This window comes from Phoenix dactylifera, chromosome 8 (genome assembly GCF_009389715.1).
Source record: "Phoenix dactylifera cultivar Barhee BC4 chromosome 8, palm_55x_up_171113_PBpolish2nd_filt_p, whole genome shotgun sequence".
In the NCBI taxonomy this organism is placed as follows: Eukaryota; Viridiplantae; Streptophyta; class Magnoliopsida; order Arecales; family Arecaceae; genus Phoenix; species Phoenix dactylifera.
In genome coordinates, this window is record NC_052399.1 from 22,889,769 (window position 1) to 22,904,290 (window position 14,522).

Below are 14,522 nucleotides of genomic sequence, written 5' to 3' on the forward strand. Positions count from 1 at the left end.
TTCTCAGTCCCAACCCCATCCAGATTTCTATTTTCTCACAAGAACAAAATGATTTGGTCATTAAGAGACACCCCCATCACACTATGATTTAAAACCATAGTTGCAACAGCTCCATAAGACATAAATTTGAATAAACAGTATATTGTACTTTACGGTGTGAACACATATCAAATTTAAATTACTTGGACATACCAGCGGATTTAAAAATAGTGCCAGCATAAAATAAGATGCCATTGATTCCACTTAGCTGCTGCAATACAAGTAGACCGATTTCTATCTGTACAATTACAAGACATGATTCCTCTTTAGAAGAAAGTTTTTGCTGTCAAAGATTGATGAATTAAACTGTAAGTGGAAAGCACACAAAATTACCATAAGAGGAAGCTCTGTCTTCATGAAGATCTGAAATTATCACACACTTAAGAGTTTGACATTTTTGAAAGAGCTACAATTCTACAAGCCTTGGTATATTCATCTTAGATTATATAAAACTCAAAACAGTAGTATTTAAATGATTACACACCCAGCTTAGTCCCAACCAGAATAATTGGAACATTTGGTGCAAAGTGACGAAGTTCAGGCATCCACTGGTCGACAAACAAAATAGTAAGATTGCAAGCATTTATTGAAAGCACTAGCAGATGTATAAATAACAAGGACTCTTAAGACATGAAGAATTAAGGATTCCGTTGTCATATGAAATTAAAACATATACTTGAACATCATAGAAAAAGCATGGTAAGAACGTGTACGAGTAAAAAAAGGGAATAAAAGAGCAGGTGGTCAAAATCCGATCGAGATTTCACAATAACTGTGAGGATCCGTGCGGGCGTGTGTTTAGTCCTACATCGGTTATTCGCTGGGTAGATCTTGGGTACTTATACAGGATCAAGAAACCCAAATAATATCTTCCGGCTAGCCATTTTGGGTGAGGTCCTGAGTTGTTACAAATAGTATCAGAGCGGACCCGGCCCATAACCTATGTGGACTCGGAGATACTGTAGCACGGATTCATTGGGGCTGACCACGAGCCAATCGTGGTGTTTGTGATTATATTTGAATAGATATAAACTCTTAGCCTGACGAGGACGTCAGGGCTTGAACGGGGGGAGTATGTGAGGATCCGTGCAGGCGTATGTTTAGTTCCACATCGGTTATTCGCTGGATAGATTTTGGGTACTTATACAGAATTAAGGAACCCAAATAATACCTTTCGGCTAGCCATTTTGGGTGAGATCCTGGGTTGTTACAATAACACTTCAAAATTAAACTTGCACTTTTGTTTCAAACATGGTGAAAGCATATCCAACAAAACTGTAACAATCTAAGACTTCACCCTGCTGATTAAAGGGAAAGCTAAAACAAATATGTCTGCACTCTGCACCCCTATAACTCAGTGGTCTCAGTCTGCTATAGTCTTCTTGTCCTATAAAGGCAAACATGGAAACCGGAAAGTTAAAGCTTTATTAAATAATAGAAATCTAGCATGCAAAACCAAATCGAAAAAAATAAAAGACTTATTACCTGCAGTGTCCCACAATACCAAGTTGACAATGCTCCCATCCACAGAAACATTAGCGTTGAAGTTATCAAAGACAGTGGGATTTGGGAATATAATCCTCCCCAAAAGTCACATTCTAGTGGATGTAAGATCTAAATCACGGCCATATCGATAATTATTTCGTCTGGAGCTTACGACAAACAAAATTCTCAGGACAAGCAAATGGCATAAAGAGATCTATGTTTGAAATTGAGAATGATTCTTTCCATCTAGGATTCTGGTCCTTCAGAGAAAACTAAGAACTTAAGGAACTAGAATAGGTCAAAAGTTGGAGAGGAGATCCGGCCGGCGGAGCCGAGGATGGCGAGGAGAGCTGGAGAGGACTTTCGGACTCCGAAGCAGGGGCGGCCCAAGAGATGGAGAGTAGATCCGGCCGGCGGCTCGCCACTCGCCGGATCTTCCGTTCTTGCCTTCGTGGAGCCGGAGGAGGGGCACGGTGGACGGAAGGAGGCCGGACTCCGGAGCCCGAAGGTCAGAGGATGGGAGGAGCCGAGGACGGCGTCGTCGGTAAGGAAAGCTGGAGTCTGGAGAGGAGATCCGGACTCCGGATTACGGAGCAGGGGCGGTTCAAGAGTTGGAGAGGAGATCCGGCCGGCCGGAAAATCGGAGCCCGAAGGTCGGAGCCTTGGAGGAGTTGAGGACGGTGAGGAGAGCTGGAGCGGTGGAGCTTGGAGAGGACTCCGGAGTAGCCGAGCAGGGGCGGTCCAACTATCCAAGAACTGAAAGGGGGGAGACAGTGCCAGAGAACTGAAGAAACCGAGCTGCCGAGAACCGGAGAAGGTTCATCAATAAAAAAGAAAGCACCGACAGAGAAGGAGGGAGAGAACTCAGAGAAGGAGGGAGAAAATGCCAGTTGCTTGTCATTTGATTGTCGTAGCCGGTAGCCGTTGCCCAGGGCCTAACCTGTCTCAAATATCTGTTGTCGGGGAGACACCGAAGGGGACGCACTGTAGCGGCGTAGCCCGTAGCCATCGCCCACTGCCACTGCCCAGCTAGCTTTTCGCCTTTCGCATGTGAAAGGCTGAAAGCTGTGCATTAATTAAGCAAAAAAAAAAAGCTGGGCTCCGAGCAGTGGGGGCCTTCTCTGGGCCGAGGGCCTTAGGCGACCGCCTCAATCGCCTAAAGCTCGAGCCGGCACTGTACATAATGTACCGTGTTGGACGCCAAATGTGTCGTATTTAGTTCTAGAGATGAATGACAGCTATCCATATCCAAGACGAAAAGAGCTTATTGCCTAAAGTAGAAGATCCTTATCTTATCCAATTTGGCCACGGGCATGCGAAATCATTTTGCTAGCTATGTCTTGTATAATCCTAGCCATGAGAAAAAGCAGATGGCAAATCATCATGCTTTGACATGCAACGAAGACAAATATAGTATTTTCTTCTACATATTACAGTGCTGACGAGACTCCCTCACTTCTTTCCCCCAGTCTCACTCTAAAAATAAAGAAGGGCTTGATCAGGGAACTACCTCAAATGGTGCCACTTTTGCTGTTGTAGTCATGATGCTCTTAAGTGATCTCCAGGGGATTGTAAAGAAAAGGATTGCGAACTATTCAAACAACGCCTGCTATTAAAAGACGATTTCCTATACTATCTATTCAAAATGATGAGCTAACATGTTTGCCTGTTCCTCCTCCTAAATTCGTGCCCCTGCATTTCATAACTTTTTATCTTAGAAAGTGGTCTCTTGCCCTCGCTAGAATCCAAATCTCGCAGGCCTGGTTCCTAACTTTTTGAGGGGAAAAAAAAAAATCTTAGGACGGCGTGACAAAGCCATGCAAGATTTCCATAAAAGAAGACAGGCAAACGCCAGGCGGGGACCGGCACCACGTAATCAGACATCACGAGCCCCACCGAACTCGATGTTCTACGGCGTCGCAGGACTAGGATCCTCCCTGGCCCAACTTAGATGATTACGGTGATCGAATAGGAACCACATGCCCGCTGTCTGTACTGTGATGGGCATCTAATCACATCAATCATGGGCATCTAATCACATCATTCCATCAATCATGAAGGTCATGATTAGATGAAGGCATATCCTCTCAACTCGAAATCGGGCACTAAATCGCGATCCTCCATAACACAGGATCCCCAGGCCGGCCATTGAAGAAAAGCCTTCTCAAACCTATCAGTAGTTTTAGTCTTGTTCGAAGGAAAAGCCTTTTTGGTCTATTCCCAACCGAAAGTGCCTGGGTTCCTGGTATTTCGTGATCATGAGATGACCGACTCATTTGGCTTCTGCTTTTCATAAAAGCTAAGCTGGGATGCTTTGTGACATCTGGGACCTAATAGGGATGGGCCTACTTGATGTTAAAATGGTGGTAGGCTGTTGTGGGAGGTGGATCTAAAAATTTATAGAATGATTATTTGGGTGAGTCATCTTGAGTGTTTGAGTAGTTCTTCTTCAATTTAGTTTCAATTGCTATAGAAATATCACCCACAACGACTTTCATATATACTTTATTTCATCAAAAAAAAGAAATTGCATATATTACCAAATATATCCATCACCACAAACTTTTACCTCTTATATAAAAGATCTCCTCTTACATTCCCATCCATGCATGTTCACACACACACAAAAAAAAAATTCGTAGAATCTCTTTATTGCTTATAATCACGATCAACAACTTGGGATATCATTTAAATCAATACCATGATCATCCAATCAAACTTCATGGAAGTGCAAATCAACATCACCACTAGTAACATATCTATTATCTATTCCAATCTCCTACGTGTCAATGAAACATAATGGATTGGTGTCACCAATAGCTTACTAAGTTGCGTATTTTAAAATTTTATATTTCTTAGCTTTTTTTTTTTCTTTTAGAATGCTGGATATGCAGTAGTGAGTGCACTCTTTTGTGGACAAGGAGGCTAGCCTAAGTCCTAAGCTTCACCTCCGAGACTATATTTTTATCTTAAACTTATTTATTAGCCAGGAAAGATGCCATGTTGTTTTATAACTATTGATTGGAGTGCGTGCATTACATAGGTTCGTCCGAGGAACACCAAAACCGCCGTAAAATGATCACTTGGCTCCAAGAGCCCCTTCGTGCTTTAATCGGTTCTCTGGAATAAAAAGGACTCGATCGTTTCCTTTCTTTACCCTTTTCTTTTCGTCCGACCAAATCCAAGTGTCTCCCGTCCTCCTCCTCCTCCTCCTCCTCCTCCGTCCCCAACCTCTCACCCTTTCCGTTAGCTTCCATCCCGACCAAATCCACTTCTGTATAGGCGCGGGGACATGGAAGCGAGCCAGCTCACCGTCGCGACGGCATTCTCGGACTCGGACAACGGCAGCAGCGTCTGCTTTGGCGACGCCGTCCCCGCACCGGCGGACTCCGCGGCAGCCGACTTGGAGGCCTTCCGCCGCCTCTCCGACAACCTGGGCTCCGTCTTCCAGTCGCCGGACTTTGAATTCTGCGCCGACGCCCGCATCGCCGTCGCCGGCAGCCCCCCGCGCGAGGTCGGCGCACACCGCTGCGTGCTCTCCGCCCGGAGCCCCTTCTTCCGCGAGGTGTTCGCGAAGCGGGAGAAGGGGGCGCCGGCGAAGCTGGAGCTCAGGGAGCTGGTGAGGGACTTCGAGGTCGGGTACGAGGCCCTGGTGGCGGTCGTGGGGTACCTCTACAGCGGGAGGGTGGGACCGCTCCCGAGAGTGGTCTGCACGTGCGTCGACGAGGAGTGTTCTCACGGCGGCTGCCGGCCCGCCGTTGATTTCACGCTCGAGGTGCTCTATGCTTCCTTCACCTTCCAGATCTCCGAGCTGGTCAACCTCTTCCAGGTGAGGACATGCAAGTAGTCTCATCTTTCTCTGTTTTCGTTTTCTTGAGGTTTTGGATGGTTTTGAGCAACGGGCTGGCTTAAAGATGAGTTCTTGGTTGGGTACAGAGTATATTTGGAGGTGGGTTCTCTTGAAATCTGCTCTTTAGTTCTTGTTTTCTTTCTTGAGGTTCATGGACGGCATTAAGTAATGGATTGCTTAGAAATGAGTTCTTAATTTAACTTAGTTTTTTTTTTCTCTCGAGGTATTGCGTGGTTTTAACTTTTAAAATAATGGGTTTCCTAAATTCTAAAAGATGCTTTCTTTGTTGGCTTTGAAACGACTTTTGGAGTTTCATTCTCTAAAGTTTAATGACCTTTGGTTTTCTCTTTTCTTTAGTTCTTATTTCTTTGTGTTTTGGATGGTTCAAGTAATGATTGTTAGAGAATGAGTTCTTGTTTGGTTTTGATTCGGTATCAGTTGCTTTTGGAGGTGGGTTGTCTGGAATCTGATCTTTTGCTGGCTTGCTGTTTACTTCTCCCTTGTTTTCTTGATGTGTTAGTAGTTTTAAGCAATAGGTTGGCTTAAAAAATGAGTTCTGAAAGGTGGTTAATTGGAAAATTTTGTCCTTCTCTTGATTGGGTTTGAATAAACCGTATTTGGATTAAAGATGATCTATTTACATCTTTGAGGATAGAAAGAAGGAGGTGGACGTTGACTAAAAATCTTTATGAGGAATTGGAGAATGAACTTTATAGGTAGTTAAATGTGTTTGATCTTTCCAATTGCTTCATCATTTATACAATCGCACGCTTAGAACTAAAGGCTTATGAAACTGGCGTTGTGGTTCTGTGAATTTTCCTGAGATATTTGCTCTGTCATGGCTAACTTCTTTACACTTTCTTACTCAAAACTTGTATTTTTCTTGGGTCTTCTCTTTCTTGACCCTTCTATATCCGAACCCCTTATCATTCTGCTTCCTCCTCATATTAATTGATCAGTGCATTCAGTTATGAAGCTTACCACCACCTTTGCATAGCTGTTCAACATGAGAATATTGTCACTGCTGAACTTAAGCTTGCTCTCAAGGCGAGCTTTGCAAACTCCAAACGATCAAATATGTCATGCTTTAAATGGTGTCGTTGAGCTCATATAAGTGAAAATTATGCTAGGAATGCATTATGAGATATTGAAGTGAAGTTGCGATGCACTTTAAGCAATTATATGGAAACTGCAAGGTTGGTTTTGACTAATAGGTCCAAGGTCAGGAAGTCATGTGTTGGGCCACCCTGGTGGGGTTAACCCTATTCTTCGAACCTTGGTTTCTTAATTGATTCCATTATACTAGTTAACAATGCTTCAAAGTAAATAAATTTGGCTTTTTGATTGTTGTTGAGGACTCTGTGAAGATGGTAAGCCATCATTTTTTTTTTTTGGTTTCATTGCAGCGACACCTTCTTGATATTCTTGAAAAGGTGGCTATAGATGACATACCGGCGATTCTAAATGTTGCAAAACTATGCAGCAAGTCTTGTGCCAAATTGCTTACCAAATGCATTGAAATAATAGTGAAGTCAGACCTGGACACTGTGACACTTGACAAGGCATTGCCTCCAGATATTGTCAAGCAAATAATAGATTCACGGTTAAGTTTTGGATTAGTTGGACCTGAAAGCAGGGACTTTCCTGATAAACATGCAAAGAGAATACACAGAGCTCTTGATTCAGATGATGTTGAATTAGTTAGAATGTTGCTAAAGGAGGGGCACACCTCCTTAGATGATTCATATGCACTGCATTATGCTGTAGCACATTGTGACTCAAAAATCACTACAGAGCTTCTGGATCTTGGACTTGCAGATGTTAATCACAGAAATCCAAGGGGTTATACTGTACTTCACATAGCTGCGATGCGTAAAGAACCAAAAATTATTGTTTCCCTTCTAACAAAGGGAGCTAGACCATCTGATCTAACATTAGATGGAAGAAAAGCACTTCAAATCTCGAAGAGACTTACCAAGTCTGTGGATTACAATAGGTATACTGAAGAAGGAAAAGCCTCTCCCAAGGATCGGTTGTGCATTGAAATATTAGAGCAAGCTGAAAGAAGGTACCCACAAATAGGAGAAGCCTCTGTTTCTCTTGCAATGGCAGGTGATGACTTGCGTGGAAGATTGTTATACCTTGAGAACCGAGGTAATTTATTTCTCTTCCTACAAAAATTGTTTTTTTGCATGTTAATCTTTTCAAGAGGAGTTTTGCATTTTGATCTTATAACAACAAAGTTATGTTTGGATTGGAGTCTGTTAAACTGATATGCATAAAACCATGTAGTTAGCTTTACATTGCATGTCATTGAGGATCTAGTATCTTTAATTTCTCATCTGTATGATTCTGCAGATTAGTTAGCCAGATATGTTAGCTCTGTTTTCAGGTTGTTTTTGCATACACCGATAACTGAGGATGGTGTGCAGTCTTTAATCCTTGCAAGGTATGTGGGCAAGCCCCCACACTAAACTATACTCTAAACGAATAACAAGTTATTATTAAATCATTTCCTGGGGTCAAATTATGAAGTCTGACTCCACTATGTATAGAAAATTGATGACTAAAACAATATTTTATATATATATATATATATATATATATATATATATATATATTGTATGAATGTGAAAAAGTAGTGAAGCAGAACAATGGTTAACAAAGAAACTTATGTTGTTTTCCTGCTTTTCATTGATTAATGAGGCATTTGATAATGTTTGTATAATTAGTTTGCTAATAAAATGCCTATGTGCTAATGATTTGTGTAGGAAATAGATGTCAAATGTGGGGGTTAAGAGTGATAATAGACATGCTTTTATTAGGGAAAAGTGTAAAGGATCGCACCCTTAAGCTTTTGGCTTTGGTGTTTGGGCCAATGATCTTGAGTGAAACATTTTATTTCTATGAACTTTGTGCACTGCAGACTAAATCTGAGAATAACAACGAGATCATTTTCATACGCATAGTCAAAAAAATCAGATTTTGAAGAAAAAACTGGCATGTTGTGTAATAAACATATGGTACATAGGATGGCTATGGGTTGGGCTAGTAGTCCAAGCTACATTTGAATGGAGTTGATCTCCCCTACAAATTAATCACATGCTTAATCCAAACCTGACCCAACCCACTAGTAGGTTAACTCTTTCTGCCATGGACATCTAATTGTCCATGAAGACTTAGCTGATCCATCTGTATCGAGCAGACTTAATCCATAGTTGAAACTTTAAAGAATTAACATGATACTAAGGAGTAGAAATCTTATATTGTCCTATGATTCAGTATTATACAAACAGAAAGAAATTTAGAACAAAACACAAAGCAGTTTATGCTTAAAATCAAGCGAACAAGCTCCTGTTTAATAATTATAGAAGAATACCTGTAATATCGAACATCTTTCTGAAGCATAATATGGGAGAAGAATGGGGGGATCCTTCACTAGATTTGTCACCAAAATGGCATCATGGAACTACATGATGTGATGTGACTAGGGGTGGAGCATTAAAGTCCACGGCAAAACGAGAAAAAGAGAAGAGTGTGGGCAATATTTAAGAGAAAAGAAATGAAAATACCAAACTTACTGCTTGAAGTAATCACCGTTGCAGAATTCCCTACGCACATAAAGAGTTCTGCTATCATCTGCTATTTTAGGAATCCAATTTTGTGATATTTTTTCATGTTTATTGCATCACTGTGCAGTTGCTCTAGCAAAGGTTTTATTCCCCACGGAGGCAAAAGTTGCCATGGACATTGCTCAAGTGGATGGGACTTTGGAGTTTACCCTAGGTTGTACTCCAAACCGTTCAACCACAAACCAGAAGACATCAGTGGATTTGAACGAAACACCTTTCAAGATCAAGGACGAGCATCTTGCTCGAATGCGAGCACTCTCTAGAACAGGTACTCAACATCTCTTTCCTTTATTCAATATTCTTTCTGGTTTCATTCCTAGAAAGCAAATGAAATTGGCAGTTAATGAAATTGGTTCGTATTATTCTTTGACCGTCGACCAATGAAATAGGCACAGGCAAACACAAATATGAAATGCATACGTGCATGGACACACATATATATTTATATACATTCGTATATGTGTTATAGTGTATTGTGTTTGTTTATTTCCATTACATAAATTTACACTATGCTTTTATTCCAACATTTCGGTACCCGTAGTAGATTCCTTTTGGTGGTAGGATTGCATTTGATACTGCAGTTTGTGCTTGGGGACATACTGTTCTTAATGTAAATGCAGAGAAAAAATAATTGTTCCTGGTCAAACAGTCTTTGTAGATTGCTTAAAAGTTTTAACTGAGGAATAGAAGAAGAAAAAACTCCATGGACAAACTAACACGAAGTTAAAAATGACATTTGCCAGTGGAACTCGGTAAGCGTTTCTTCCCACGGTGCTCAGAGGTCCTCAACAAGATCATGGATGATGACTATTCAGAGCTCACTTCTCTTGGGCAAGATGCCTCAGAAGAGAAGAGGAAGAGATACCTCGAGCTGCAAGATGTGCTGACGAAAGCATTTAGCGAGGACAAGGAGGAATTTGATAGGTCTACCATGTCATCCTCATCGTCAACATCGCGGTCAAGAAAATGAAGTTCGCATCCAGTGGTGTTTTTGTTTGTTATATTTGTAGTGTTCTCCTTTCCCTGCTTTTCTTCTCTGAAGTTCTCTTTGTTCACTGGCTTGTTCTCCTAAAGCTGCACTTGGGTGGTTGACGGATGCAAGTAATTGCCTATGCTCGTGCCCCTCCACTTTGTGATTGCCTTCTCAAATTAAAAAAATCGGAGAATCAGATTTAAGTAGGTCCTGTTTCTAGGTAGGACTGCTGAAGGAGAGATGCACAGGCCTACTTGAGATCCTCTCTCTGTGTTTTCTTCTTTTTGATGGAAGGGGAGGCTTGGTCCCCCAAAAATATGTACCATGACAGAGCTTGTGTTGAAGAGACAAAGAATGCACATAGATCTAGATTTCAGATCCAACAGGAAAGAGGAAGTGCGAAATGGCAAGAGCAACCGAACCTGAAGCAAGGAAGATGAAAACTCTGAAGGTGTTTGAAAGCAGCGGCATGAGAGATGCGAAGGAATTCGATGAAGACTCGGCTGAACCATCTTAAGAAATTTTAGGCCCAAATAAATGGTCTGAACGTCTGACAAATTACTATATTAGTTATATATAATACTAATTTTATCATATATTTTCAATTTCTCAACTCTGACACGTGAAATCTAACATTATTCTCAGGTGGTTGATGGATGTAAATAATCACGTACACTTTTGCACCACAAGCTTCTGATTGTCTTCTCAAATTTCCGTGACCGAAACCAGCCCGGCCTCTTTACGGTAAAATATGAGCAACTTGCTGGATCCAAGAGAATCTACTAGTTTTTGTCATTTCACTGTAGGAAGAATTGACGACGCACAGCTATAATTAAAGCCATCTCCGATTTGGAAACTCGGTTTTCATGCTAACCGCGATCCTGATTGACCCAGACATGCTGATGAATTCGTTGGATATGGATCCAAAATCAGACTCATCGAAAATTGTTGAGTGGATTTTAAATTTGAGGATTTTAGATATGAGTTAATGGGATAGAACAAAAACAATCACATGTTAGAACATATTCAATTATTTACACATGATGTTAGATTAAGTTCAACCAATCCTTAATATATTAACTATCAAGTGTTTGTTGTGCTTGTCGGTCCTTATTCAATTTAAAAAGCATATTATTGAATGTTTTCTTAATTAAATTTTTGCAAAGTATGGATGCTTGTAATTTGGTTAATAGTTCAAGGTGTATAACTTGATAACTGAAAGGAACTTAGATATGATAAGTTTTATAAAATATTTGTCACTCCAACCTAGATCTAAACCCGTCCTTCGATTGGACTCCAAAACCTAATAGCCCTAAATGACAGCACCTTCACATAGCCCTAAGTTGGAGTTAATTTTGAAATTGAAAGTTGAGACCAAGCTTGATTTGTTCATCACACTTCAAGCTAGATTGAAATTTAATTTTAAATGAAGCCAAAAATGAGCCATTATGATCAGATTGAAAATTATAAATCAAGCTAAAAATTAATTCAAGCTTGAATCAAAGGTGGATTTTAAGTTTGCCAGCTTTTTGAATTAGCATTGAATGACTTCAGAAACCAAAAAAAAATTCAAGCTTGAGAAACAAACATAATATTATCGGTCTTGGGATTTGGAATGCAGCAATGACTATCTAAGCATATATATACGTAAATGTATATGTGTATGTATACATATGCATACCTATATAAGCTAATTGTTCAAAGTTGGATTGAGTCGAGTTGGTTTTGAGCCTGGGATGCAAGCTCTTGTTTGGCTTGTTTAGCTCGATCCTGACTCCGAATCAAGTTTTTAGAGATGAGAAAAAGGATTTTGGAGCTATTCAGATCATTTTCCGCCCTATCTATCACCTTGAAATATTTGCCTGACATGTTCTTTTTTCTTTACTGCAAATATTAAAATTAAAACCAAATGTTGTTAGTTTTCAATAACTTTGCTTTTGACTCTACTACTGATCTGCAACTAGACTTTTTCAGCAAACAGAAAATAAAGAAACAAGATAGTAAATTTCAGCCGAAATTGAGTTTATTGAGATAGGCAGATGGAGCATACATTGTTTCAAGATTTCAATTTGTTACTAATTCTGCTTAAACATAGCAAAACTTGGATATTTTGGGTTAAGGCTCCTAAGAACATTCAGATCAATTTTTTTTTGTATCAATCCACTTTTCTCGGAGAAGGTGATGAGATTATTTGACCTAGGCCTCTAGGATCCTTGGGGATGATTCAAAATCCATTTGCAGCCCATGGTGATGGTGGTGACACAAACGGGTTGGGGCCTGTAGGAACCTTGCGATTAATTTCGTATCCATGGGTGTATCCAACTCCATTTTCTGCCTCCGGTGTTCCTGGTGATGTAATTGGATTGGGGCCTGTAGGAACCTTGCGATTAATTTCGTATCCATGGGTGTATCCAACTCCATTTTCTGCCTCCGGTGTTCCTGGTGATGTAATTGGGTTGGGGCCTGTAGGAACCTTGCGATTAATTTCATATCCATGGGTGTATCCAACTCCATTTTCTGCCTCCGGTGTTCCTGGTGATGTAATTGGGTTGGGGCCTGTAGGAACCTTGCGATTAATTTCGTATCCATGGGTGTATCCAACTCTATTTTCTGCCTCCGGTGTTCCTGGTGATGTAATTGGGTTGGGGCCTGTAGGAACCTTGCGATTAATTTCGTATCCATGGGTGTATCCAACTCCATTTTCTGCCTCCGGTGTTCCTGGTGATGTAATTGGGTTGGGGCCTGTAGGAACCTTGCGATTAATTTCGTATCCATGGGTGTATCCAACTCCATTTTCTGCCTCCGGTGTTCCTGGTGATGTAATTGGATTGGGGCCTGTAGGAACCTTGCGATTAATTTCGTATCCATGGGTATCTCCAACTCCATTGCTAGCCCATGGTGATGGTGGTGACACAATTGGGTTGGGGCCTTTCGGAACCTGGCGATCGATTTCGTATCTATTTTCAAATATAGTTGAAAACCCTCCAATTCTTGCTCCAAAAGCTTTGTCTAGAGATGACACGAGCAACACCACAACAAAAAGAGCTACTTTTTGAGCCATTTGTCTTGTAGCTCAGGTGAAGGTTGAATTTTTAGATTGGGAATTATACAAATTTATAGAATTGGGTTTCCCCAAGGATATGGAGAAAGGCCAACCATTTAAAACAAAATCATCATTCTCTGCAAAGATCTAATGGATTAAATAGCTACCATTTTCTAAGAAAGAGAATGTAATAGCTTTGAATTGCAATAATGTGAATTTAATGACTTACATATATAATGGGATTTTCTTTTCTTTCATTTTTGGTATGGATTGGATTCCACCAAGGATATATACCAAATACATCCATTTAAGATATACTCTTGATTGTCTGCAACGTTCTGATGGATTAAATGACTTTCATATTCTAGGAAAGGGAATATAATTACTTCCAATTTTGTGATCTGCTGAGGTAATGTGAATTTAATGACTTTCATATATGAGACAAAAGACAACCATTTAAAACAAAATCATGATTCTCTACAAAGATCTAATGAATCAAATAGCTGCCATTTTCTAAGAAAGAGTCTGCAATAGCTTTGAATTGCAATAATGTGAATTTAATGACTTAAGATCTTTTTTATTTCCTACTCACCTGGACCTATATCCTTACTTTTCTATCAATTTCTAATTCCGATCTGCCACCTCCACCCCCGAAAAAAAAATCTAATATTATAGCACCGGTGTAGACAGAAATTAAATTCCATTATTGTCCAATTCTAAATGGTAGTAAATACCGAAAGTTTGCAATATTTGATTGATCACAATTCTTTATATTCCATTTACTATAAAGGTTCCTAGGAAATTCATTAGAAGAATATTTTCAATAAAAATGGTTTGTTCTTGCATATCTCTACTGGTTATATATGGGATTTTCTTTTCTTTCATTTTTGGTATGGATTGGATTCCACCAAGGATATATACTAAATGCATCCATTTAAGATATACTCTTGATTGTCCCCAAAGACCCGATGGATTAAATGACTTTCACATTCTAAGAAAGAGAATTTAATTACTTCCAATTTTATGATCTGCTGAGATAATGTGAATTTAATGAATTTCATTTATGAGAGATTTTCTGCTCCTTCATATGTGGAAAAGTTCACATAATTAGGGAGACACACCAACCATATCAATTGTTTGTTTTTTTTTTTTAACTTCGGCGGCTCACACCTGACGACTGTGAAGACGGCCAACAAAATCAGAAAACAAAATGCTGTGCAAAGGCATAGGCATAGGCACAGCCCTGTGGTCTATCCAGAAAAAGCCTCCTGAGTGATGAGCCGCGAAGGAAGTAACCCAATCTGCAGTACCGTTTGCCTCCCGATATACGTGCGTGGCCTGGTAGAAGTCAGCCTCCCCCAAATCTCTGCGGATATCGTGGAGCAGCGGCCGGTCCTCAACTGAGCACTTCACTTTCCGGATCCACTCAATTATCGTGGTTTAGTCCTCCTCGAAAAGGATGTGACCCGCACCTGCTAAACCTTTTTAATTAGAGTGCAG

General features: G+C 40.3%; 2 protein-coding genes and 1 pseudogene across 3 annotated transcripts; 1 reads left to right on the forward strand and 2 right to left on the reverse strand.

The window, feature by feature from the left end:
* Positions 1 to 515: 515 nt before the first annotated feature.
* On the reverse strand, positions 516 to 2,533 carry LOC113462394 (annotated as a pseudogene).
* A 2,055-nt stretch (positions 2,534 to 4,588) lies between these two features.
* LOC103702021 (BTB/POZ domain and ankyrin repeat-containing protein NPR1) lies at positions 4,589 to 11,078 on the forward strand. 2 transcript variants are annotated; one of them, XR_003384666.2, is made up of 5 exons: positions 4,589 to 5,353; positions 6,781 to 7,528; positions 9,074 to 9,274; positions 9,750 to 10,519; positions 10,625 to 11,078. XR_003384666.2 is itself a non-coding variant. In XM_008784291.3 (4 exons), the coding sequence occupies exons 1-4, from the start codon at positions 4,817 to 4,819 to the stop codon at positions 9,974 to 9,976; spliced, it is 1,713 nt and encodes a 570-aa protein (XP_008782513.2). In that variant the 5' UTR covers positions 4,589 to 4,816; the 3' UTR covers positions 9,977 to 11,078. The 2 variants fall into 2 exon arrangements, 1 of the variants encoding a protein (XP_008782513.2); XM_008784291.3 differs by having other exon boundaries at positions 9,750 to 11,078.
* Positions 11,079 to 11,996: 918 nt separating this feature from the next.
* Positions 11,997 to 13,125, reverse strand: LOC120111636 (collagen alpha-1(I) chain-like). Its single transcript, XM_039129283.1, has 2 exons — positions 12,360 to 13,125; positions 11,997 to 12,266 (listed from the first exon to the last, which is right to left on the reverse strand). Exons 1-2 carry the CDS (start codon positions 13,038 to 13,040, stop codon positions 12,204 to 12,206), a joined length of 744 nt encoding a protein of 247 aa, XP_038985211.1. The 5' UTR covers positions 13,041 to 13,125; the 3' UTR covers positions 11,997 to 12,203.
* Between the last annotated feature and the right edge of the window lie 1,397 nt (positions 13,126 to 14,522).

Coding starts and splice junctions, on each gene's coding strand:
- LOC103702021 (XM_008784291.3), top strand. CDS start 4,817: ATGGAAGCGAGCCAGCTCACCGTCGCGACGGCATTCTCGGACTCGGAC. Junction 7,529..9,073: donor GTTATACCTTGAGAACCGAG/GTAATTTATTTC, acceptor ATCACTGTGCAG/TTGCTCTAGCAAAGGTTTTA. Junction 9,275..9,749: donor GCGAGCACTCTCTAGAACAG/GTACTCAACATC, acceptor GACATTTGCCAG/TGGAACTCGGTAAGCGTTTC.
- LOC120111636 (XM_039129283.1), bottom strand. CDS start 13,040: ATGGCTCAAAAAGTAGCTCTTTTTGTTGTGGTGTTGCTCGTGTCATCT. Junction 12,267..12,359: donor GATACGAAATTAATCGCAAG/GTTCCTACAGGC, acceptor ATTAATCGCAAG/GTTCCTACAGGCCCCAACCC.